Source organism: Pleurodeles waltl, chromosome 4_1 (assembly GCF_031143425.1).
Source record: "Pleurodeles waltl isolate 20211129_DDA chromosome 4_1, aPleWal1.hap1.20221129, whole genome shotgun sequence".
Lineage (NCBI taxonomy): Eukaryota > Metazoa > Chordata > Amphibia > Caudata > Salamandridae > Pleurodeles > Pleurodeles waltl.
In genome coordinates this window covers 256541613-256568203 of record NC_090442.1, presented here as the reverse complement: position 1 = coordinate 256568203, position 26591 = coordinate 256541613, and the positions used below count along the sequence as shown (strand labels likewise).

Sequence of the window (26591 nt, the reverse complement as noted above, 5' to 3'; positions counted from 1 at the left end):
ATAAAAAAAGTCCCTGGGTTTGGGGTTCCCAAGGCCTAATAGGGCTTGTGGAAGGGGGGAATTATGTGACCCACCATCCCCTTTAAAGAAAATAAGGCCCTAGGTGATGGGGTTCCCAGGGCCATAATAGGTTTGGGGAGGGGGCCCAGAGGCCCCTCTCCTCTTTAAAAAAAAACAAAAAAGAAAAGGTGCTGGGGCATCCAGGGACAGGCCCTGTGGCCAACCTTCTGTGGCACACGGCTGAAGGAGTGGGGTTGACTGCCTTTAGGAGGTGAGCCATAGAGCCTGGCTGCAGGCCTTGAGGCTAATCCCTCCCTGTGCGTGGCCAAAGGCCATACAGTGTGGGGTTGGCTGCATACAGATGGGTTGGCAAGGCCTCTTTATTTCACATGCAGATGTTATTCCTTCTGATCAATATCTGAAGAAATAAGGAAAACAAGGGGCATTTATTACGGCTAAACTAAATATTGAATTACGAGAGAAAGGGCTATGAGGATTGAAAGAGTGAGGAGGAGACTGGTTAGCTATGGAATTAAAGTTCATGATAAAGCTAGAGAACGGGATTTTGTGACTAAGTGTGTGAAAGTAGTTATTTAAAATTGGACATACAAACTATTTGGATGGCACCCTCACAAAATAGTGTCAAAGAGATTTAGCTGTGGTCGAGATGAGCGTACAGATAGAAAGAATGGTGAGCAATTGCACTGCGTGCAACAAGAGTTACTAAGTGTTGAAGACCTCCTTTAATCCTTCCATTCGGTGTTCAGAGGCAACACCGTCTGGTACTGATGCCATGGGACCATACCAACTCTTGGTAGATTTGGCAAACCATCTTTTGGTAGTAGGCCATTTGGTTAATACCCAGAACTAAAGGTGTTGGATAGTGTGAATTCATTACAGAATGTAGAAAGTGGCAATGGAGTTCAACTCTGAATAAAAGGAAGTACATGTTTAGGCAGCGCATAACAGAACAGTTATACTAATGGTTCATTGAAAGGTGTCCTGGGGCTTAATGGGAATCAGCGCACCTCTCTCTCCCTCGAACAAGCCAGACTAGAGAAGGGACCTGAGAAAGACGCACCTGGAGTATTTTTCTGGTCCCAAAAGTGCACACATGCATTCAATTCCAAACTGAGAGGCTGGAAGTCGTATTGATGCCACGATGCAATGGAAGACCTTGTAGGGAGTGATTATGACACTTTCAAGAAAAAATATAAGACCCAAAGTAAACAAAAGAAATATATATTATAAGTGAAATGTGGAGGTGGCGATTTTATCATAAATACGAAGGAATTTGGATTTTGGAAGTGTGTCAGCTAGTGGAGGCAGCAGAATTCATTAGTAATATGGTGAGACAAGTGCTGGTGATGTGTAGTATGGAAAATCAAGGGTAACTGGCAAGACTGGCAAGAGGACCTGTGAAGAAAAGTGTGTGGAAGAATTTGGGCAGGTGAAATTGGTAGGAAAGGGTTACAGGGAAATATACCTCAGATCAGGTGAAGCAGTCAGAATAAGTCGATGGAAAGAAGGAAAACCTCAAAACTGAAATTAAATGGCCTTTCAAGTAAATCACTAGGTCAACTTTCAAGTGGCTGTGTGGGAGATGTGACTATATGTAAGAATGTAAATATGTAATATGTAATAGATAATATGTCTTTATCCTTAGGTTTGCAGTCCATTTGACCTTGAAGGTAACTGCTGTAGTAAGACTAACTGCTGAAGAAAAAAGTGCACAGGGATGCCTCACCCGCCCCCAAGGAGCAGTTGTGTGACCCTATTGTTACTGTACCCCACGTTCAGTGCAAACCACTTGCAGACAAGACTCCCTGGATTCGGGTTTCCTAAACTGGGCACAGCTTTGAATAAAGCGATTTAAATGACATATGCAAGAGTAAGAAACAATTTCACAAACACTTGTATCCCTGAACTGTATCAAATGTGTGAAAAACAAAAAAGAACTGTCAATTGTATATGTAATCTACTATTGATGAGGTGTTTGCCTTGGTTTACCTGTGCCCAATATCGAGCATGCCCAGCGTTTCCTTGCCTGCCCGGGCAGGAAGCGGATCGATGAATAGTTAAAAAGTACAGGAGCTTTCTGGAGGTGCGGAATGCATTGAGCTGGTTCCCCATTGGGCAGCCTGCTGGAGAAGGCATTGATTGTCCTTGCAAATCCCTGCAATGCGTGCTGATTGTTCGGTTCTGCTGGGCGCCTCTGCCGCAGTCTGACAGCTCAGCGTTACCCGCGGGCCTGGCAATTTCACAAAAGACTATATGCGTGGTGGCCCATTTCCAAGAACCATTTGCCAGGCAAACTTCCGTCCTGTGACATTTATCTCAAAGTCTTTATTATAGTAATAACTTCCCTCTCCCTCCCCAGTCTGATCTCAATGCATTATATTGATTTGATCCGAAGGAAAAAAGACAATCATGGACAGAAATGGGAAAGAAAATGACTTCTAATGGGAGAAATTATCCTATTCTGCCTCCAAAAAGGATGCTCATTATCGTGACAATGAATAACAGATTTTTGGCAGGCGCAAAGCGACCGCGTGAAACCTACTGAGGCAAACAACAGAAATCAAATACCCTAAGCAAAGAGCATAGAAAGCAGTGGGTCTACATAGACTAAAGTTTATTTGATCATCACTCCTTCCTGATGATTGAAGACAATTTTACAAAAGAACATATTACTTAACATAGATACACAACAACAGGAAAGAAACTTAAGATTGCGGCAGACACACACGGAAAAGAAGTGATAAGAAATGCAAAGAATGAACAAGAAAACATGAAAGCACAGGACGAATTCTTAAGAAACAGCGATGACACAGGAGGTAGGAAATGAATATAATAGACAAAACATCACAAAATAAAGAGTAGAAAAAAGACCCAATACAAATTAAAGAAAAAAGGGGAAATAAAAAAGAAATCCTCCACGCTGGAAAATACGTGATTAATAAGCCAGGCAATGCCATTCATTAAACAAACCTAAAAAAAGGACATAAAACCGGAAACACAAAAGCGAAACGTCGACAGAAAAGAGACCGAGAAAGAATCAGCAGTCCTCCACAGAAGTCCAGTCTTAAAGACAGAATAATCAACCTAGGGGCTGGCATGGGAAAGTAAGGATGAAACCACTTGATACATTTGCCTGGGTCATTCGACACGCAACATGGTGGTGGGGGGGGGGACACCGCAACACGCGTGGTGATCACCCCAAGTGAACACTTCTGTCCAGTCCGATGAGTAAGGAGCTGGCAGACCTGCGCAACCTGCCCACCGCTTCCGTCGATGAGTGGAAAGGCAGCCCACGCGGAACACCAGGCAGCCTCCTTCCGCCGCTCTGCCTCTTCCGGCCAGTTGGCGCTTAGCAGCCCCGCCTCTTCCGGTCCGTCGGCGTTGAGCAGCCTCATTTATTTCCACTTTCGGCCTCTTTCAACCACTCCCACGCTAGTGGGAGACCAGCCACGGCCGAGAATAAGGCAGCCTCCGTCTGTCTTTTATCGAGTGCAGGAGGCACTAGCAGGACAACCACCCAAGTCTTTCTTTTCAAGCACAAAGTAACTGTGCAGTATCTTCATTTTCATTCCTTACAAAAATACTGAAATGACCATACAAAAAAATGTTCAACTGTAGCAAAGCGACTAAAAGAACTCCAAATAATGTAGCACCTTCTATATCACTGGTAGCACATCACAGTATTTGTAAAGCAGCTCTATCATTTGAATCCCCCCATCACAAACCTATATGTTTCTAAAAAGGCCATGGTAACCGAGGCAGAAAGAGAACACATACGCCCTAAAGAGCCACAAAATGCACGCTGACTCCCAAGCTGCTATGCGCCCTAAACCCTAGTTCAGTTTAAAGCTCGATGGGGCAGGCAGCCGCCTCAAAGCTCCCATCATAAAGAAGATATGCCACATTACACTGCATCTTAGTGTGCAAGACGCACTGGTGGGGATCAGGTTCTCGAAGAAGATAGGACCCAATGGCGCAACAAACAATTTTTGAAGAAGTACAGACACTCACTTGTTCTTACATAACGAGTCATAGTCTTGGTTTTGGGTTCTGTTGCCTTCTTCACTCTCAGGGCTGAAACTGGTAGGTGCTTCTTGAAATCATTACCACTTTTTGTTTGTTTTACTGTGTCCGCATTACACAAAAGGGACCACTAAGAATGTCAGTGGTCTGTCCAATCAGACCACGTGGAAGCTGTTAGAGGGATACTCTTCAACTCTACTTCAATCCTAAGGATGCAAGCTCACAATATTTTAATGGCCCGAGCTGTAAGCCAAGATATGGGTTGACAACTGGTAGAGTCGTTCGTAGAGGGACCAGCAATGATGTACTCAACGATCACGAGACGAGTCCTTCCCTTGCTGCTGCGCTTTGGCATTATATTTTCAAGGCTTTTCACCAATTGGGTCTAAGCAAATAGTTTTAATTGATGCAAAGCTATAGTGCCTGGAACAAGTCTGGCACCTTAAATAATAAGGTGAAACGTCACAGGCAGAAAATGCTTGCCCCACAGATAAACATTATTTCTCTACACTCAGAGGCAATGTGAGCAGCACAAGATAATGTGTCCTTAATTGCACTGCTGCTCTACTGTAACTGGAGTGCTGAATGGAGGCTAGAATAAACTGTTCGCAGATGCTTCTCGCCGTCCAACACAATAATGCACTTCCTATTCTTTATTACCCTTTCCATTATCATTCTATCCATTTTGCTGAATGGGTACATCTGGTGCCAAGCACAGACATCAGTATCAATGAACCAAAGGCACGCATGCCAGCAAAGTCTAGGAGCCGTGACAACCTCTGATCCAAATGCAGACAAGGTCTGAAATCTAATAAGGAAAGATACTGCTTACCTCTGAGAAGAGTGCTGACTGCCCAAATTACTGTGTGATTGTACATTTTTATTGCCTACCATTTCCCATGACGTATCTGTCAACAAATTCTGTTTCTGTGTTTACAGAAAGTGGTGAGACCAACACATTGGAAGCTTTTTATAAATGTCAGTCACACCAGCTCCTGCATGTCAAGAATTACTGTTCTGCATATGGCTAATTTTTCTCTCTTGGCCACACTCCCATAATACTGTTTTAGTGTCCTACTATAAAGTTTCTAGAGTCTGTTTTATCAAAACTTAAAATCAGTTATTCAGAACTAAAGAAGCAGCTGGTCTACGTCAATTCAATCTAAAAGAAAGCTGAACTATTGGACTTAAGCCACCTGACTTCAGTCACGTGCACTCCTTTTTGGTTTCATACACCCAAACCTCTTTTGAATAGGTTACTTTGTTTAGTGCAGTTTAATAGACCATGGTGAGTGGCTGTTTCTTTTGAGTCGCAACTGGATTACAACTGTAAGCAACTAGCCCAAGCTAGAATCTCTTTCCCACACACTTTGACTCAAAACAAATGCAGTGACAAAGTTATCTTTATCAAATTCAAGAGCCGAATAGGACCCAATGTTAAGCACCTTAAGACTATATGTTGCATTTCTTGTTAAAGCAGTGCCATCCCAGCAATGCGGGAATGAGTTGTAGGTTCAGTAACATTTCATGATTAGGCAGATATGGTTCTTTTAAACCCCAATCTGCCCATTTCCCTGAGGCAGTCACATTTATATTTGAACCAGACAGTGATTGCTCCTGCGTTTTGTCCTGCTCTATCACTGTGTATGCTATCTGTCAGATGCACGGGCTGGCAGCTCAGCTGCCTCTTCCTAGAACATGAAAGCATGTCATACAGGCTTGTATTCAGTGCTTCACTAGGCTGAGGTCCGATGCTCACTGGTCCCTCTGGTGGGTGGTCTCACCTAGAGCAGATACATTCCACCTGATTAAATACAAATGAACAGGCAATGTCGTCCGACAGTCTGTGCAGAGTAGAGAATTTGAGGAATTTCGACATCTTGTTAACCAACTCTGGAAGTCTATGAATAGGCTCTAGCTGAGGATGCACCTTTGAAAAACAGCGCTTTTTGATTGACAGTTTACCATGCACAATAATCTGACAGTGACCAAACGACTGGATCTCGTCCTGTCAGTGCTGTTCTAGGTGCACTCCAAGAGATTCCCCTGGTTTCACAGTCGTGGGAGTGCAAACTTTACAGAAAAGACCAGTGAAGATGTTGCCCAGAAAAAACAGTACTGAACTTCTAAAAAAGCAAGCCTCCTTAATGCATATTCGTGTTTTCAATACTGTGTGATCCCTCTTGTACCCCTAAACCATTTGCTCTGGTTAACTGGTCATAGTGTTCGTCTAAAACGGAATCATTTGGGTTTAGTGCCTCTGGTTGTAGCTACACCTGCTCAAGAAACTGCTGCCTGTTCATACCTTCTGATACCATGCCCTCTGCTCGCTGCTAACTCCAATGAGGCCCTCAGGTCATTAGTATGTTAACTCTAGCGATTTCTTCCAAACAATCGCTTTCACCCATTGTAGCAGTATGTTACCAACACATACGGAATTGCAACATGATCCAGACTTTTAAACTGTCTTGAGAACTGAAAGGACCCTCGGTGAACTGTGGCGCACTCAAGCGCGCGCTCAACAGTAACAGATTGACACAGCCTCTGCCCCGGAAGTGAGTGTGACAGAACAGATCGGGTTCGTCTATGTACAGTAATCAAATCAAGTTCATTGGTACATTTGGAAACTCTAAGTCAATTTCTTACCAAAGCATATATAAATGTCAGCACATATTACGTACATTTTGTTGCATTGTCTCTGTTATAAAGTAAACATCGTAGTAAATTGTTCGTAAAGCATTTACGTTGTTATTTTTATCGCAGCCCCTTTTCTCTTTTTGTTAAGTCCTCTTCCAGAACACTATGAAGAGAAATACAGTACGCATTCTCTTCGACCGCACTCTCTTCGACTGCAGTATAAAGAATAAAGAGGCACTTTTGATTGGCTGGTATTCTTGAAGACTTCCCTTTTTTTTCTCTCTGCACGTACGTGCTCCTGACACTAGGTGGTAGTATTGTCACAGAAAACCAACGCAGGTCTGGTTATGAGGCACTTGGCAGCAAGGTTCCAAGGCAAGGCCAGTTCTCTGCTATGACATCAGGATGGGCTTCTGTCGCACCTCCAGGATATCTACAAGAACATAAAACATACATTTATATCTCCGCAATAAGAAGAATTGTAAAAAGATAATGACAATCAAAAGTAAAGGTTACGACTCAACTACAAATACTACAAAAATACCGCGAACATACAGCATTAAAGCTAGAGGTGAGCGGTAGAGCCGAGCCAAGGGCCTGGCCTGGCTGTTAGAGCCCGTGCACGAGCAGAGCCCTGAAAGTGTTTGCTATGTAAATCACACAACAAGCTTTGCGTTTAAACAAGGTAAAGGCTGGTCAAAGTTCAAAAAAGTGTTTTTGTTTAATATGTTGGCGCCTTGAACAGTCTCATTATAGCACTGCACTGAGATGCACTTAATAATAGTGCTAGTTTCTAAACATGACCCTAGAATCATTCCTGCCCCGCCACTGCCCTGGCTACAGTGCCATTAGTCAGTGGCATAAGGAAGCTTGAGGGGGCTCCTAGCAAAGTACCTGGATGGGCCCCTCTCCCACCTGGTCCCAGCCAAAGGCCTGCCACAGGTGCACAGTGTACTGTGCTGAGGGGGCCCCCCTGAAGCTCGCTCACCCCGCACCGCGAGGGATTCGGTGGCCTTTGTTAAGTCACTGCCATTAGTAAACTAAGAGGCAAGACAGCTTTATTGTGAACCCTTTATACGGCCCAGATTCTTATGAACAGGATTATAGTCTATTAAATCATACTTAATAGGTTTTTGTACAGCTGGCATTCTGAACTCACACTTTCATTCGCAATTATGAAGAAAGAAGGAGAAACGCCCTTATGTATTGGAGACAGACTCTCAGATACCCGACCTCGACATCGCAGTATGCGCCAAGCATACCACTGCAAGGGTTGCCAACACTGACGGGCCCACTTGCTTCACTGGTGCTTGTACCCTGCACATTGGGAGACCTATTTACCACTGGGAAACTAATGTCATGCCAAGACCTGATCCAAACTTATAATTTAACCATGTCACTTTTTTTTAAACACACGCTAATACTTCCCGATACATTCGGAAACGTCCGGCTCCAAATGGCATAGAACCCGAAGCGCACTCATTTATACAGCATGGAATGGGCTCCGGACGGCACTTGGTTAAATGGTTATATAGGGGACTAAGTACACACATACAAGTTTCTCTCAGCCCGCTCCGCACACTCTGGGAAGAGGACACGAATAGAGTTCTGAATGATAAAGAATGGCAATTCCTCACAGCCTGCAATCTCGGGCTGGCCAAACACACCTGCGCAGTAGGCTCTCTCCGGGAGAGAGCCTGCACAGGCTCCCCAGTCTGCCTGGGAGCACCCTGGCTGGGCGCTCCCAGCCAATACTGATGCTGCTTTGAGCAGCGTCAGGATTGGCCGCAAGGCAGGCTGGGAGCCTGTGGCTGCAGCCTGGAGCTACGAGGGGCAGAGAAGCGGCGCGCCAGCAAAAGAGGAGGTAAGTGGTTATTTTATTTTTTATTTAATTTTTATTTATGCACCCCGCGCCGCCCTGCCCCTTCTTTTTGCCACAGGCCGCGACTTCTGAACAGATGGATTTATTGCACATGATGTAGACTTGCCCCACCATCAAACCCTATTTGATCAGCATACATAATTCACTGTCAGACCTGACAGGAACTCCCCAATGGGATACTGTAGAACACAGTCTCCTTGGATTATTGCCTCACCCTAAACAGAATAAAATCCTGTCATGATTTGTTGACCTGGCCCTTCTGTTGGCAAAGTGACAAATTACTAGGCGTTGGAAGTCATTCCACGCTCGCTGTGGACTACTGGGCATGAGGAGGTTTTGCTTTGGGGTGCAGCGGAAAGTCAGAGATGAATACTGTGGGCTCAGGAAGCCACCAATCGCCATGACATGGGATCTTTACTTGGAATCGTTAAACGCCCAATTGCATGACGACCAGAGCTTCATAACTTGAATAAGCTATTTTATTACTTATTATGCTAGGTGATCCCCGGACATTACCACAATAGAACCTTATGATGGACACTTATTTGAGTTTATAAGCGATAAATGTGATGCTCTGCTCTTGTTGGCCACCCACTCCTTCCTGATATTGATTGTATACCACATGATAAAAAAACTACAATAAAGTTTGTTTAGAAAATGAAGAAAAAAAAGTTCTGGTGAAATAAAATATGTGCCTATGATCACCCAATTTAATTATACAGGTTTTCTAGTTTCACTTTGTAAAAATCAGGTACTAAATAGGTATTAATTTGTCTCGCCTTTTTATGTTAATGCTATATTCTTATCTCTGTGTGTATTTTCCTGCAGTTTTTATGTAGCGCAAACTCGGCCCAAATGTACTAGAGTGCTTTACATGAGCGTCAGTTACGATACAGAAGGTTGCATTTTTTTTTTTTAGGCACAGGACTATTAAATGGTTTGCCCAGAATCGCAGTATCTTAAGCCGACACAGAGACTCAAACCTGAGTTCTCAGTTCCAAAGTCAGCAGTTTTGGCTATAATGCCATATTCTGGTTAACACAGAGGGTGGCAGGTGAAAGCCACATCAATGTTCGACTCATTATGGGTTTGAAATTCCAACAGGACCTTGAGCTGAGCCAAAGCCAGGCTTCAGGCTCGAGCCTGGCTTGACTCTTCATTGGCTTGTCCACCTCTAGTTAAAGCCTCATCCGCCCAAGATGTCAGACCTACAATAGCAAGGAATATTTGGAAAACCAGTCAGCTTCTCATCATCTTGTTATTATAACTTTACTAAACTAAGTGTCAAGTTATAATTAAATAGATACTTACCTGTGCTACATTTAAAATAATAGACCTATGCGTTAACTTACTAGCCCTTATCTTGTAGCTTTCATGTAATAATCAATAATTTGAATTATTAACAATGTGCTGAGCAAGTAATCTACACTCCAGTTGATAAGTGTATACTGAGAAGGAGCTATCGCTTTTTGTAACAATGTCGACATGACCTGTTAAAGTGCATTTGCTTCACTTATGCAAACTAGGCCTCAGTTGGGCATCAAAGCCACCTTGTTAAAAAAAGATGTCTCATACTGTTTGTGCTTTATTATTTTTGCTGCATGTAGTTAAGAAAGTCATATTTTGTTTATTTCTGAATGACACTGTTCTCAAAGAAGGGTCTGTAGCATGGTCTCACTAATGTAAAATTTTTCCAAGGATCTTCTGCTTGCAGGTAGTATTACATTCATTCACAATGGTTCACTGTTGTTTATGTAACAAATTTGTTCTAACACCTCCAGATGACATTAGGACAGAGGGGGCTGAATCAATATTCATGTAGTGAGCTAGTGCATATTCGGTAAGGCTGTATGATGATTTAAAAAAAAAAAAATACTTATTCTGATTGGTTGACAATGTATTTCTTTACACACACCACAATGATTCTGCAGTTTCCGTGTATTTCTACAGGGACATTTCCTACATAAACCCTTGATTTTAGGAGTGAGCCAGAGAACATTTCTCTGCACTAGGCATGCTGTTTGACCTCTTTCTGATCTCGCTGCACATTTGGTACTTAGTCTGTTTCTGATTCTCCCTATTATTCTACATTGTACCTTTTATAGAGAGCCTTCATAACAATGTTTTATGCGCGATTTACTGCCCCTGCATTTTACAATTTCTGCAGGGTACTTTTTGAACTTTTGTAATAAACATTCATGGTATTAGTGATGCATTATAAACCTCCTAACACTCACCCCCCTCCACCCTTAAACCCCCCTCCCCCAGATCTTCTCAATCTACCTGTCCCCCCCTCCCTCGCGCTTTCCCGCCGCGACCTCCTGCACGCCCCCGCCCCCCAGCTCCCATTCGCCCTCATCTGACCCCTCCCCCCCCTCCTACCTCATATGGCGGCCGCTGCGCAACAGTGGTAGCGACCCTTGACCCAAGGGAAGGTTGCTCCACCTGCCGCTGCAGCTCCTCCAGGTTCCTGAGTTCCTGAGACCCACCTCTCAGTAAGTACCCCCCCCCTCCCAGCCCCTCGCTCTGCCCCGCGCTACTCACCCTCTCTCCTGCTCCTGCTTCTTTTCTTCTTTTCTTCTTCTCTGTTCTTCTGTTCTTCCTCCTCGCTCCTCGTCTGTAAACTTCTTCTGTACTCTTCTTTCCCCCGTCTTCACTCTTCTTCTCTTCTTCATAATCTTCTTCTGTGGTCTTCTGCCCTCTGTTCTTCGTTTTTCTGTATCTTCTTCTGTGTTCTTCTGTGTTCTTCTATGTTCTTCTGTGTTCTTCCGGTCTTCCTTTCTTCTCTCCTTCCGGTCTTCTGATCTTCCTTTCTTCTGTTCTTCTGTTCTTCTTGTCTTCTGTTCTTCTTGTCTTCTGTTCTTCTTGTCTTCTGTTCTTCTTGTCTTCGGCTCTTCTGCCTCCTCCGTCCTCTTCTCCCAGCGGACGCCCTCCTGCTCCTGCCTCATCCCCCTCCCCCACTCGCATCCCCCTCTCTATCTCTCCTATCTAACCCGTTCACTATCTACCTCCCTCACTCCTCCTATCTACCTATCTCTCTATCTCTCTATCCCACTATCTAACTCCCTCACTCTCCACCTCCTCCTATCTTCCTATCTCTCTATCTTTTTCCCTATCTATCGATTTCCCTATCTACAGGGAGTGCAGAATTATTAGGCAAGTTGTATTTTTGAGGATTAATTTTATTATTGAACAACAACCATGTTCTCAATGAACCCAAAAAACTCATTAATATCAAAGCTGAATATTTTTGGAAGTAGTTTTTAGTTTGTTTTTAGTTTTAGCTATGTTAGGGGGATATCTGTGTGTGCAGGTGACTATTACTGTGCATAATTATTAGGCAACTTAACAAAAAAAAATATATACCCATTTCAATTATTTATTATTACCAGTGAAACCAATATAACATCTCAACATTCACAAATATACATTTCTGACATTCAAAAACAAAACAAAAACAAATCAGTGACCAATATAGCCACCTTTCTTTGCAAGGACACTCAAAAGCCTGCCATCCATGGATTCTGTCAGTGTTTTGATCTGTTCACCATCAACATTGCGTGCAGCAGCAACCACAGCCTCCCAGACACTGTTCAGAGAGGTGTACTGTTTTCCCTCCTTGTAAATCTCATATTTGATGATGGACCACAGGTTCTCAATGGGGTTCAGATCAAGTGAACAAGGAGGCCATGTCATTAGATTTCCTTCTTTTATACCCTTTCTTGCCAGCCACGCGTGTGATGGAGCATTGTCCTGCATGAAAATCATGTTTTTCTTGAAGGATGCAGACTTCTTCCTGTACCACTGCTTGAAGAAGGTGTCTTCCAGGAACTGGCAGTAGGACTGGGAGTTGAGCTTGACTCCATCCTCAACCCGAAAAGGCCCCACAAGCTCATCTTTGATGATACCAGCCCAAACCAGTACTCCACCTCCACCTTGCTGGCGTCTGAGTCGGACTGGAGCTCTCTGCCCTTTACCAATCCAGCCACGGGCCCATCCATCTGGCCCATCAAGACTCACTCTCATTTCATCAGTCCATAAAACCTTAGAAAAATCAGTCTTGAGATATTTCTTGGCCCAGTCTTGACGTTTCAGCTTGTGTGTCTTGTTCAGTGGTGGTCGTCTTTCAGCCTTTCTTACCTTGGCCATGTCTCTGAGTATTGCACACCTTGTGCTTTTGGGCACTCCAGTGATGTTGCAGCTCTGAAATATGGCCAAACTGGTGGCAAGTGGCATCGTGGCAGCTGCACGCTTGACTTTTCTCAGTTCATGGGCAGTTATTTTGCGCCTTGGTTTTTCCACACGCTTCTTGCGACCCTGTTGACTATTTTGAATGAAACGCTTGATTGTTCGATGATCACGCTTCAGAAGCTTTGCAATTTTAAGAGTGCTGCATACCTCTGCAAGATATCTCACTATTTTTGACTTTTCTGAGCCTGTCAAGTCCTTCTTTTGACCCATTTTGCCAAAGGAAAGGAAGTTGCCTAATAATTATGCACCGCTTATATATGGTGTTGATGTCATTAGACCACACCCCTTCTCATTACAGAGATGCACATCACCTAATATGCTTAATTGGTAGTAGGCTTTCGAGCCTATACAGCTTGGAGTAAGACAACATGCATAAAGAGGATGATGTGGTCAAAATACTCATTTGCCTAATAATTCTGCACTCCCTGTATTTTCTCTATCTATTTCTCTATCTCCCCCCCTCCCTCACCCCCTCTATTACCTATCTTCCTATCCTCTCACTCCTCACCCACTTCTACAACCCCCCCTCCCCTATCTTCTCAACCCTACTCCTATCTTTCTCCCTTATCTCCTAAAACTCCTAACACTCCCCCCCCTCCCCCAGCTCTTCTCACTCTACCTGTCCCCCCTCCCTCGCGCTTTCCCGCCGCGACCTCCTGCACGCCCCCCAGCTCCCATTCGCCCCCACCTGACCCCTCCCCCCCTCCTACCTCATATGGCTGTGTGACTGGCGCGCCGGAGGCGCGCCAGAGGCAAGCCCGTCTGCGCCTGGCCCGCGCCCAGCGCCACGACCCCTGGTCCCCAGCTCTCCCAAGCCCCACTGACCCGCTACGACCCCACCACCCTCCACACCCTCAACCCAGGACGCTCCAACACCTGCTTCCAAGCTCACCCCAAACGCACCCATGGACCCTTCGCCTGCAACTCCTGCAAACGCACCTTCCACCACGCAACAACCACGACCACAAGCCCACGCGCCATCAACCACCTCAAGTGCATCCTAGTCAACGCTCGCTCCGTCCACAAACACGCCATTGAACTCTGGGACCTCCTGGACTCCATAGCACCGGACGTCGCCTTCATCACGGAGACCTGGATGAACGCCTCCTCGGCCCCTGACATCGCCACTGCCATCCCCGAAGGCTACAAGATCTCCAGAAAAGACCGCACCAACCAGGTAGGAGGAGGTATCGCCATCGTCTTCAAAGACTCCATCAGCGTCACCACCTCCACCGAAGACACCCCTCTCGCCGCTGAACACCTGCATTTTCAGATTCGCACCGATCCGAGGACCACCCTCAGAGGATCCCTCGTCTACCGTCCTCCCGGGCCACACGCCCCTTTCAGCGACGCCATCGCCGACTTCATCTCCCCGCACGCCCTCGCCTCGCCGGACTACATCCTCCTAGGTGACCTCAACTTCCATCTGGAACAAAACAACGACCCCAACACCACCACCCTGCTCGACAACCTCGCCAACCTCGGCCTCAAACAACTGGTGAACACCGCCACCCACATCGCCGAACACACGCTTGATCCCATCTTCTCCGCCAGCAAACACGTCTTCTTCAGCCACGCCTCCGCCCTACACTGGACCGACCACAGCTGCGTCCACTTCACATTCCGACACGAGACCCACCACCTCCGCACCCAACCCATCCCTCGTCGACAGTGGAACAAGATCCCCGAAGAGCAACTCTTCTCCGCACTCGCCGCCAACCAACCCACCCTCACCACCGACCCCAACGACGCAGCCCTCAACCTCACAAACTGGATCTCCAACTGCGCAGACATCCTTGCTCCCCTCAAACGCACGCATCGACAGACCAACACCAAAAAACCTCTCTGGTTCTCTGACACCCTCAAAGAATCAAAGAAAACTTGTCGCGCCCTAGAGAAAGCCTGGCGCAAGGACCGCACCGCTGACAACATGACCGCCCTCAAGAACGCTACCCACGAACACCACCACCTGATCCGCGCTGCCAAAAGGAACTTTTTCACCGACAGACTGGACAAAAACAGACACAACAGCAGAGAACTCTTCAGCATCGTCAAGGAGTTCTCCAACCCCAGCGCCAACGCCAACGCCGTCACGCCCTCACAGGATCTGTGTGAATCCCTCGCCACTTTCTTCCATCGCAAGATTAGCGACCTCCACGACAGCTTCGGACACCAGACCCACCCATACACCACCGAACCGGCATCCACGGCCATCACCCTCAACAACTGGTCCCACATCAACACGGAAGAAACCAAATCCATCATGAACTCTATCCACTCCGGCGCCCCTTCGGACCCCTGCCCGCACTTCATCTTTAACAAAGCCGACGACATCATCGCCCCGCACCTCCAGACCGTCATCAACTCTTCTTTTTCTTCTGCTACCTTTCCCGAATGCTGGAAACACGCCGAAGTCAACGCCCTACTAAAGAAACCTACGGCTGACCCGAGCAACCTAAAAAACTTCCGCCCCATCTCTCTTCTGCCTTTCCCAGCCAAAGTAATAGAGAAGACCGTCAACAAACAGCTGACCACCTTCCTGGAAGACAACAACCTGCTCGACCACTCACAAACCGGATTCCGAACCAACCACAGCACTGAAACCGCCCTCATCTCAGTCACTGACGACATCAGAACCCTGATGGACAATGGTGAAACAGTCGCCCTCATTCTGCTCGACCTCTCGGCTGCCTTTGACACCGTCTGTCACCGCACCCTAATCACCCGCCTCCGTTCCACCGGGATCCAAGGCCAGGCCCTGGACTGGATCGCCTCCTTCCTCTCAAACCGTTCCCAAAGAGTTTACCTCCCTCCGTTTCGCTCAGAACCCACCGAGATCATCTGCGGCGTACCCCAAGGCTCATCACCCAGCCCGACACTCTTCAATGTCTACATGAGCCCCCTCGCCAACATCGTACGCAAGCACGACATCATCATCACCTCCTACGCCGACGACACCCAACTTATACTCTCCCTCACCAAGGACCCCGCCAGCACCAAGATGAACCTACAAGAGGGTATGAAGGACGTCGCAGATTGGATGAGGCTCAGCCGCCTAAAGCTGAACTCTGAAAAAACGGAAGTCCTCATCCTCGGCAACACCCCGTCTGCCTGGGACGACTCCTGGTGGCCCACGGCCCTCGGCACCGCACCGACCCCCACAGACCACGCCCGCAACCTCGGCTTCATCTTGGACCCTCTTCTCACCATGACCAAGCAAGTCAACGCCGTGTCCTCTGCCTGCTTCCTCACCCTCCGCATGCTCCGCAAGATCTTCCGCTGGATCCCCGCCGACACCAGAAAAACCGTGACCCACGCCCTCGTCACGAGCCGCCTGGACTACGGCAAAACCCTCTACGCCGGGACCACAGCCAAACTCCAAAATCGCCTGCAACGCATTCAAAACGCATCGGCCCGCCTCATCCTCGACATACCCCGCAGCACCCACATCTCCGCACACCTGAGACGCCTGCATTGGCTCCCTGTCAGCAAAAGGATCACCTTCCGACTTCTCACCCACGCACACAAAGCCCTCTACGACAAGGGACCGGAATACCTCAACAGACGCCTCAGCTTCTACGTCCCCACCCGCCTCCTCCGCTCCTCTGGCCTCGCACTCGCTGCTGTCCCTCGCATCCGCCGCTCCACGGCGGGTGGGAGATCTTTCTCCTTCCTGGCGGCCAAGACATGGAACTACCTCCCCACCAGCCTCAGGACCACCCAGGACCACTCCGCTTTCCGGAGACTCCTAAAGACCTGGCTGTTCGAACAGCGATAACCCCCCCCTTTTTCCCCTAGCGCCTTGAGACCCGCACGGGTGAGTAGCTCGCTTTATAAATGTTAATGATTTGATTTGATTTGATTATGGGATGTGTACTTGAATGTTTGGTTTTGTTAGAAATGGGGTCTTTGGTTGACAGTCAGGTTACCCCCTGTTCAAGCAAGGACCCTCACTCTAGTCAGGGTAAAAGAGAATCACCCTCAGCTAACCCCTGCTTACCCCCTTGGTAGCTTGGCAGAGCAGTAGGCTTAACCTCAGAGTGCTAGGTGTAAAGTATTTGTACCAACACACACAGTAACTTAATGAAAACACTACAAAATAACACAACACCGGTTTAGAAAAATAGGAGATATTTATCTAAACAAAACAAGACCAAAACAACAAAAATCCAACATACACAAGTCAAGTTATGAATTTTTAAAGATTAAACTCAAAAATAGCGCTTAGAAACAAAAATGCTTCAATGAGATGTTAACACGGCGTCGTGACGGAGTCGTTCCCAACAAGCCGACACCAGCGGCGCCGGACACGGAGTCGTGTAGACCCCCAAGTACAGTACCTTTGGTGAAGAGTGAAAACAAGCCGATGCGCGAAGTCGGGAATCGCGGCGTCTGTGCGAAACGTTGAATCCGTGCACTTCAAGCGGCGTCGGTCACGACGTGGTGCGGCGACTTCCACGGAGTCGCGGACTTCAGCAGGGCTGCTGCAGCGTCGGGCCTGAGAAGAGCGTCACGTTCCAGCGAAGGTCACGGCGTCAGGTGCAGGCGGCGTCACCGGATTCAGCAGCGGCGTCGGTCTGAAGTCGTCCGAAGTCGATTTCCTTGGATTCCACCAGCTTTCCTTTCAAGGGCCCAGTGACTGGATAGGGTACCACTTTGTCAGAGCAGGAGTCTCTCCAGAGACTCCAGGTGCTGGCAGATAGAAGTCTTTGCGGTCCCTGAGACTTCAAACAACAGGAGGCAAGCTCTAAATCAAGCCCTTGGAGATTTCTTCACAAGATGGAAGGCACACAAAGTCCAGTCTTTGCCCTCTTACTCTGGCAGAAGCAGCACTGCAGGAAAGCTCCACAAAGCACAGTCACAGGCAGGGCAGCACGTCTTCCTCAGCTATCAGCTCTTCTCCAGGCAGAGGTTCCTCTTGGTTCCAGAAGTGTTTCTAAAGTCTGTAGATTTGGGTGCCCTTCTTATACCCATTTTAGTCTTTGAAGTCACCTTTCTTCAAAGGGGACTCACACCTACTTGTGAAATCCTGCCTTGCCCAGGCAAGGCATCAGACACACAGCAGGGGGTTGGAGCCGGCATTGTCAGAGGCAGGCACAGTCCTTTCAGATGAGAGTGACCACTCCACCCCTCCCTCCTAGCAGAGATGGCTAATCAGGAAATGCAGATTACACCCCAGCTCCCTTTGTGTCACTGTCTGGTGTGAGGTGAAAAACAACCCAACCATCAAACTGAGCCAGACAGGGAATCCACAAACACGGCAGAGTCACAGAATGGTTTAAGCAAGAAAATGCCCACTTTCTAAAAGTGGCATTTTCAAACGCACAATCTCAAAATCAACTTCACTAAAAGATGTATTTTTAAATTGTGAGTTCAGGGACCCCAAACTCCACATGTGCATCTACTCTCTAGGGGAATCTACACGTTAATCATATTTAAAGGTAGCCCCCATGTTATCCTATGAGAGAGACAGGCCTTGCAACTGTGAAAAACGAAATTGGCAGTATTTCACTGTCAGGACATATAAACCACATTACTATATGTCCCACCTTATCCATACACTGCACCCTGCCCTTGGGGCTACCTAGGGCCTACCTTAGGGGTGCCTTACATGTAAGAAAAGGGAAGGTTTAGGCCTGGCAAGTGGGTACACTTGCCAAGTCGAATTTACAGTGTAAAAATACACTTACAGACACTGCAGTGGCAGGTCTGAGACATGATTACAGGGTTACTTGTGTGGGTGGCACAACCAGTGCTGCAGGCCCACTAGTAGCATTTGATTTACAGGCCCTGGCACCTCTAGTGCACTTTACTAGGGACTTAACAGTAAAACAAATATGCCAATCATGGAGAACCAATTACATACAATTTTACACGGAGAGCATATGCACTTTAGCACTAGTTAGCAGTGGTAAAGTGCTCAGAGTTGAAAAGCCAACAGCAACAGGTCAGAAAAAAAATAGGAGGCAGGAGGCAAAAAGACTGGGGATGACCCTGCATAAGCAAAAGTCCAACAGGTTTGTTATGCTGTATATGGGATTTTTGGTTAAATACTATTGATTCTTGGATCAGTTGGTGGTTTGATCACTTTGGTTCTGATCTACTTGTCAATTTTGTGGATTGCTCTGAAAAGGTCTTGATTTAATTATTCGTTGAATAACGTAATCAGACCCATCATAATCTAAGATCTCAATATACTATTGTTGAATTTGTCTGCAAACTGGTAGTGTGATTTGCGAGGCCCCGTAATCACACTAGATAGAGATTTTTTTTAAATTAACCAATTTTCTTTCAGGTGCCACCTGCTCTTCTGTGCAATGGGGTAAGTATAGTAACCAAAGTGTATTGAACAGGAGTCTACTTTATTGTGAATTTGTAATTGACAATTGCCACAAACGTGCAAGATTCTTTTAATTTAACTTGCTGATTTTCTCCTGTGTAGGATGCGCAGAAAAGGTTTTTTCTTTTTTTACTTTACGAGTATTTGGTGACAGAAAAGACTTTGTATTGTTTATGCTGCAACTGGTTAGCCAGCTGAGAAGTCACACTTTGACACAGCTGCGCTCGGATCCATTGTTGTTGATTGTTGTTTATTTATTCATTCTGTGAGAATTTTGGAAATTTTGAGTGAGAATAATGACTGCTGTGCTGAAAACGCCAAAAGCTTCTAGCATACCTGCTATGGAGGGAGAGAAGATTCCTCCAGAGGGCTCAACTGTGATGACATCTGGAACACTACAGTACACTCAGCCGGGGGTCCCACAGTGACACAGGGGTACCAACAAATAAATAGGGTCACCAACACAGTCACTTGCATAGTGCCACAGAAGCACCAACACTGCCATGGGGACATAGACGTGGGTATCACGACAAAGAAGCATTAGATCACTAGCAAGGAGACACTGACAGAGGGGCACTGGCAGGCAAATCAACACAGACACCAAGTCACTGGCACAGGGACACTAACCATGAGTACTAGTTATGAGTGCGGACCACCGACACTGGAATGCTGACTGTGAACATCGCATGGTGGAGATGCACTCACACACTGACAAAGGCTCCCTGGTAAATGATCACTGTAACAAGGATATTGACGCATGCAAACACTGACATTGAAACGTGGACTTGGGGCACAAAGACTAAGACTGAGACATGGCATGGGGGAGTTTCTCACTGGGACACTGCCATGAGGACACTCAGACATAAGGAATACTGACACTACATTACAATATGAAGACAGTGGCATATATTGGCCTGTGGAGACAAGTGCATTGCACTAACATGGATAACTAACACAGTACTCACAGTTTACCCAGCTGCATGTTTCAGTAAATGGTCCAGTGCAGGTTTTTTTCTTTGCATTCTGGGATGTGTAGTCCCAATCTTACAACAGGGTCAACAGGACTACTAATCCCAGAAAGGTAAGAAAAACTCTGGACTAAATGAGCTACGGGTAAATTAAGAGCTCTGCTGACAGCAGGATGCGGATACATGGAGACACTGACACTGGGAGACTGACAATAGGCTAAGGGCACTATAACCAAACACAGGGGCACCAACACAGGTATGTGGACAGTGACAAGGGGACGGTGAAACTGAAACATTGACATGGTTTACAAATATTAACATTAAGGAACTGGCAAAAGGATATCAACCAACAGTGGCAACTAAGACACTGACACAGCAGCACTGACAATCCCACAGCAATGCTGACACAAGGGCAGTAACAGTCAGACAGAGACACCTACACTGGGATGTAGACGCTGACATGGGGTTATTACTTTGAGGACAGTGACACTGGAACACTGACAGGGTCACAAACATTGATGCTGGGACAATGGCAGTGGGCAGTGACACCAAGACAATGAAACAGGGACACAAGAATACAAACACTAAGATACTAACACTTTGTAAAACCTGGATGACTCTTGGTTATAGTGGTACAGAGCTGGAGAAAGACTAACACCATATGGCTCTGAAGCACTGACATCAGTTTCTATTTCTCTCTCCTTCTGTGCCCTCCACCGTGGAGCTGTTTGAACAAATTGCAGGTGACAGTGTGCCAAAATATAATCTGTAAAATACTGAGATGTTCAAGAGTCAACACCACACAATGATGAGGTGGGAAGGCAGTCAGGAATATGTGGTCAGACAGACTATCCACAGGAAAGAGCACTACCAAAGGTAAGTAACTTGTTCTCCTGATGGATACTTTTAACCACAGATTCTTCATCTCTAGAATACAAAAGTACCTTCCAGAGCTGGAGAGTAAGAGAAATGCACTCAGATGAGGACGTCTTGAAGGACTGAGAGGGCAAAAAGGCAGTAGTCTTTTGTGAACATGTGAAATGAGGCCCACGTAGCAGCAAGGTACAGGTCCAAAGCTGCCCCCCCCTTGCCAATGCTTTTGTAATGGCCTTGGCGGAATGAGCCCAGAGCCTTGTGATAGCACGTAGCAAATTTTGATGCAGCGGACCTTCCATCTTGACAGGGTCCTTTTCTGTATTGCCTTCCCTTTCTGTGTACCAGAAAATCTCACAAAGAGCTGATAATCTGCACCATGTTATTTTGTGTGGTTGATGTAAAAACTCAAAGTCATTTTACATTTGAGTCAACTGACCCTCTCCTCTTTCAAAGGGTGAGATGGCACAAAAAACGTTGGCAGAGTGATAGATTGAACAGTGTGAAAATGTATCACAACTTTGAGTGAGAAGGTTGCTTGGTCCTTAGTACTAATCTGTCCTGGAGGAAAGTGATTTAGAGCATTTGAAAAGAGAGCGCCTGTGTTTCACGCATGCAGAGCAGAGACAGTGGCAAACCAAGACAACTGTTTTGAGCATCAGTACTAGCAGTGAGCATCCTTGTATTGGCTCATTACATTTTGAAAGCACCAATAAGTTTCTATTCTCTATTTGCAAGATTAGTCAGAAATGCATTAGGAGGGACTTTACTTGTCAGCAGTTGTAGCACCAGGCTTTCAGGTCTAGGATAACTTTTTAGAAAATTGGTACCACTGGGGGGCCAGTCTACGATGCCCAGCAACAGGTCGACTGATGACCACAGCTTGGGCCATGCTGCCATAAGGGTGTCTGTAAGAGCCTCACTGAGTGGCAACATTGGATCTGACAAGTTTTGTAACTCAGTTAATAAATTTGTCTTAGTTTCAACAGTTTACAATTAGCAGTTCTACTGCCTTTCACAACACTACTGCGAAAAAGGCACTTTCTTCCGTTGGTGAACCAGGTAGCAAATCTACCTCAGTCTTGGGCAAAGTATTCAGTCCATTGGCATTCTGCAAACTTCCATATGTGCATCAAAGGGCGTGGAAAAAATATGAACCAATGGCAGATTGTTCAGTGCTCTCTGGACTCCAAATAGGTGATGAAGCCAGCTGCGGCCAGAACCTAATACTCTAGCTGTTAAGGACTGATTTAGATTACGGTTCCGCCTCTCCACGACTGAATTTCCCTCGGGATGGTATGGTGAGGAGTAATGGAGTTCAACACCCATCGTCCAATGGTGTCCCTGAATGCCTTAGAGGCAAATGCTGGGCCCTGGTCCGAATGGAATGCCGCAACTGCATATGTACCGATAAAGATCAGACTCTTTTCTGTAAGAGTGTTACCATGGCCGAAATACCAGCATGAGCAGAAGCGACACCCTCATGCGCTGCTTTTACTAGATCTCATCTCTAATCTTCATTGGGAATTGCTCGATCTCCAACCCCAGGAAGTGTTTCATAAGCAACATTCTGTGCACTGATTTTGTAGGAATATTTCATAGGGTATCCTTTCGGGAGAGACTTGCCGTCAGCCGAAGCTTTCACAGCAGTCATTATTTCATTATGGAGAAGTGTGGCACAATGGTTAGAGCGGCAAACCCTGAAGCAGAGATCTGGCTCAAGACCAGGGTTCAAGTCCCGCTTCGGCAGGTCTTGGGCTTAATTCCCTTGGACCAGATAATTCTCGCCTCAGTGCCTAATCTAATCAATGAGTCCCACTCTGCAACTCTGGGCAATAGCTTGCTTAATCTCCACAACGGCCCCAACAGCGCTTGGATGCCTGGCTTCACCCTGGGGGTGCCCAGGAGTGGGCACCTCACAGGGAAAACCAGGAGGGGTTCCATAGCGGTATGAGTACAGCGCCTTGAGACCCTAACGGGTGAGTAGTGCGCTATACAAGTGCAAAGTTTACAGTTTTATTATCCAATCTTGTATGGGAACGAGTCACTTCAGCCACAGAAGCCGTAGCTACTGCTGATTTGGCTGCTTCGTCAGCTAAAGTATTACCGATAATGTGTACTCCTACACGTTGGCGGCCCAATGTATGTACTACATGGACACACGGTAGCTTATCCTTAAGATCAGCCACCCTCCCCCACAATGTCTTGTGTTTCATGGTGTTCCCTTTAGAATCTCTGAACCCGTTCAGTTTCCAATGATTAAGATAATCATTGTAAGACTGAACGCAGTAATATGAATCACAGACTATCAAAGTCAGTCTTCCTGTCTCTGTTTTTTCTAGCGCTAAAATAAGGGCTTTAAGTTCAGCCAACTGAGCTGTGCAGTCCCCTAGGGTCTGCGTGTAGGTATTGTGAGGGTGGAAAATGCCATCCTTCATCACTCCACTCATGGCTGCGCAAGCGGCTGAGTATTGATGTTTGGTACCTACACCTGGTTGGGCTGAACCATCAGTATAAATGACAGTATCATAGTTGTCTAAAGGTAAAAGATGTAGAGGAGCAGGGCACTCTTGTTCATATTGGAGAAAATCTTGTGTCTGAAGTTTCGGATCAAAAATATAATCTACAACAGTAGCGGTCAGAGAAGTTGCCCACTGAATCTAGCGTGGGTGTAATGCTTTTGCATTAAGAACGCTCGCTTTGGTGTCGGCCTCTAGTGCCGGCACCGGGGTAACGACAATGATGCGTTTCCCCTGGGCAAGTGGTCTCTCTTTTATGACAGCCATTTGAACTACAGTAAGAATTTTTTCTATGGGCGCAAAGCGTTGCTCTGCATTTGAGTATAAATGAGATTTATATGCTATGGGCACCGTATCTTCCTCAGTGAAAGTGACATACGTGAACCCAAGGGCACCAGCAATTATTCTGATGACTACATTTTTCTTGTTGTCTACACGTGTGTAAGTGTTTGGCTTCTAGCATGTCCTGTTGAAAATCCATAAGGATGCGTGTATGTTCAACTGTCCAGTGTCTGCCAGAAAAGTATGGACGTATTAAGTCATATAGTGGCTTTATGCGTTGTGTATAGTCAGGAATGTACGTTCTACCAAAATTAAAGTAACCAAGTAAAGACTGAAGTTTCCTTAGCGTATTTGGTGGGTGCAGTTGTGCACACTTTTCTAGGAAGTGCAGGGCCAGGCTCTTTCCTTCGTTTGATATCTCATATCCCAGGAACAGTACACTGAGAAAGGCGATCTTACTTTTCTTAAAGTTGAATTTATAACCAACTTCTGCAAACCCCAAAATTATTTGATCGACTCTCACAAGATGAATGTTCAGGTCGTTGTCTGTGAGATAAATGTCATCCACATAGGATAACACCTCAGGATCAATATAATGTAATATTGATGTTATTGGACAAAAAGAAAAAAGGGAGCACACTGCCTCACACTCCAGCAAAAAGTAAGCCCCAATGCATCATGGTAAATGCAGTCACTTTGTTTTGTGTTGAAATAGTAATCAAAAGTCTTTCACCTAAGTAGGTGCAGCAAGTGCTGTGTATCTCTGGACACGTGTTTCTAGGTTTAGACCGTCATCAGCAGAGAGCAGCCAAGTCTGTGGGGTTGCTTGAAATGCCGCTAAAAGTCTTCTCAGGTTTATGTACCACTCACTGGCGCACAGGTGCCTCACCAGAGCTCGTCAGCTCGTTAGCTCAAGGGAGCAGTCATTGGACAAAAAGAAAAAAGGGAGCACACTGCCTCACACTCCAGCAAAAAGTAAGTCCCAATGCATCATGGTAAATGCAGTCACTTTGTTTTGTGTTGAAAAAGTAATCAAAAGTCTTTCACCTAAGTAGGTGCAGCAAGTGCTGTGTATCTCTGGACACGTAATTCTAGGTTTAGCCCGTCATCAGCAGAGAGCAGCCAAGTCTGTGGGGTTGCTTGAAATGCCGCCAAAAGTCTTCTCAGGTTTATGTACCACTCACTGGCGCACAGGTGCCTCACCAGAGCTCGTCAGCTCGTTAGCTCAAGGGAGCAGTCATTGGACAAAAAGAAAAAAGGGAGCACACTGCCTCACACTCCAGCAAAAAGTAAGCCCCAATGCATCATGGTAAATGCAGTCACTTTGTTTTGTGTTGAAAAAGTAATCAAAAGTCTTTCACCTAAGTAGGTGCAGCAAGTGCTGTGTATCTCTGGACATGTGTTTCTAGGTTTAGCCCGTCAACAGTAGAGAGCAGCCAAGTCTGTGGGGTTGCTTGAAATGCCGCCAAAAGTCTTCTCAGGTTCCTGTACCACTCACTGGCGCACAGGTGCCTCACCAGAGCTCGTCAGCTCGTTAGCTCAAGGGAGCAGTCATTGGACAAAAAAGAAAAAAGGGAGCACACTGCCTCACACTCCAGCAAAAAGTAAGCCCCAATGCATCATGGTAAATGCAGTCACTTTGTTTTGTGTTGAAAAAGTAATCAAAAGTCTTTCACCTAAGTAGGTGCAGCAAGTGCTGTGTATCTCTGGACACGTGTTTCTAGGTTTAGCCCGTCATCAGCAGAGAGCAGCCAAGTCTGTGGGGTTGCTTGAAATGCCGCCAAAAGTCTTCTCAGGTTTCTGTACCACTCACTGGCGCACAGGTGCCTCACCAGAGCTCGTCAGCTCGTTAGCTCAAGGGAGCAGTCATTGGACAAAAAGAAAAAAGGGAGCACACTGCCTCACACTCCAGCAAAAAGTAAGCCCCAATGCATCATGGTAAATGCAGTCACTTTGTTTTGTGTTGAAAAAGTAATCAAAAGTCTTTCACCTAAGTAGGTGCAGCAAGTGCTGTGTATCTCTGGACACGTGTTTCTAGGTTTAGCCCGTCATCAGCAGAGAGCAGCCAAGTCTGTGGGGTTGCTTGAAATGCCGCCAAAAGTCTTCTCAGGTTTATGTACCACTCACTGGCGCACAGGTGCCTCACCAGAGCTCGTCAGCTCGTTAGCTCAAGGGAGGAGTCATTGGACAAAAAGAAAAAAGGGAGCACACTGCCTCACACTCCAGCAAAAAGTAAGCCCCAATGCATCATGGTAAATGCAGTCACTTTGTTTTGTGTTGAAAAAGTAATCAAAAGTCTTTCACCTAAGTAGGTGCAGCAAGTGCTGTGTATCTCTGGACACGCGTTTCTAGGTTTAGCCCGTCATCAGCAGAGAGCAGCTAAGTCTGTGGGGTTGCTTGAAATGCCGCCAAAAGTCTTCTCAGGTCTATGTACCACTCACTGGCGCACAGGTGCCTCACCAGAGCTCGTCAGCTCGTTAGCTCAAGGGAGCAGTCATTGGACAAAAAGAAAAAAGGGAGCACACTGCCTCACACTCCAGCAAAAAGTAAGCCCCAATGCATCATGGTAAATGCAGTCACTTTGTTTTGTGTTGAAAAAGTAATCAAAAGTCTTTCACCTAAGTAGGTGCAGCAAGTGCTGTGTATCTCTGGACACGTGTTTCTAGGTTTAGCCCGTCATCAGCAGAGAGCAGCCAAGTCTGTGGGGTTGCTTGAAATGCCGCCAAAAGTCTTCTCAGGTTTATGTACCACTCACTGGTGCACAGGTGCCTCACCAGAGCTCGTCAGCTCGTTAG

The 26591-nt window shown here is 46.3% G+C and overlaps 1 protein-coding gene across 2 annotated transcripts in view; it reads right to left on the bottom strand.

Moving 5' to 3' along the window:
* Positions 1 to 2618: 2618 nt before the first annotated feature.
* Positions 2619 to 26591, bottom strand: part of KIAA0930 (KIAA0930 ortholog) — a 415468-nt gene continuing 391495 nt past the window's right edge. For both annotated transcript variants that reach the window (XM_069228262.1, XM_069228264.1), the window contains exon 10: positions 2619 to 7114. In XM_069228262.1, the coding sequence (XP_069084363.1) occupies positions 7074 to 7114 (41 nt within the window). In that variant the 3' untranslated portion in view covers positions 2619 to 7073. The remainder of the gene's footprint in view (positions 7115 to 26591) is intronic.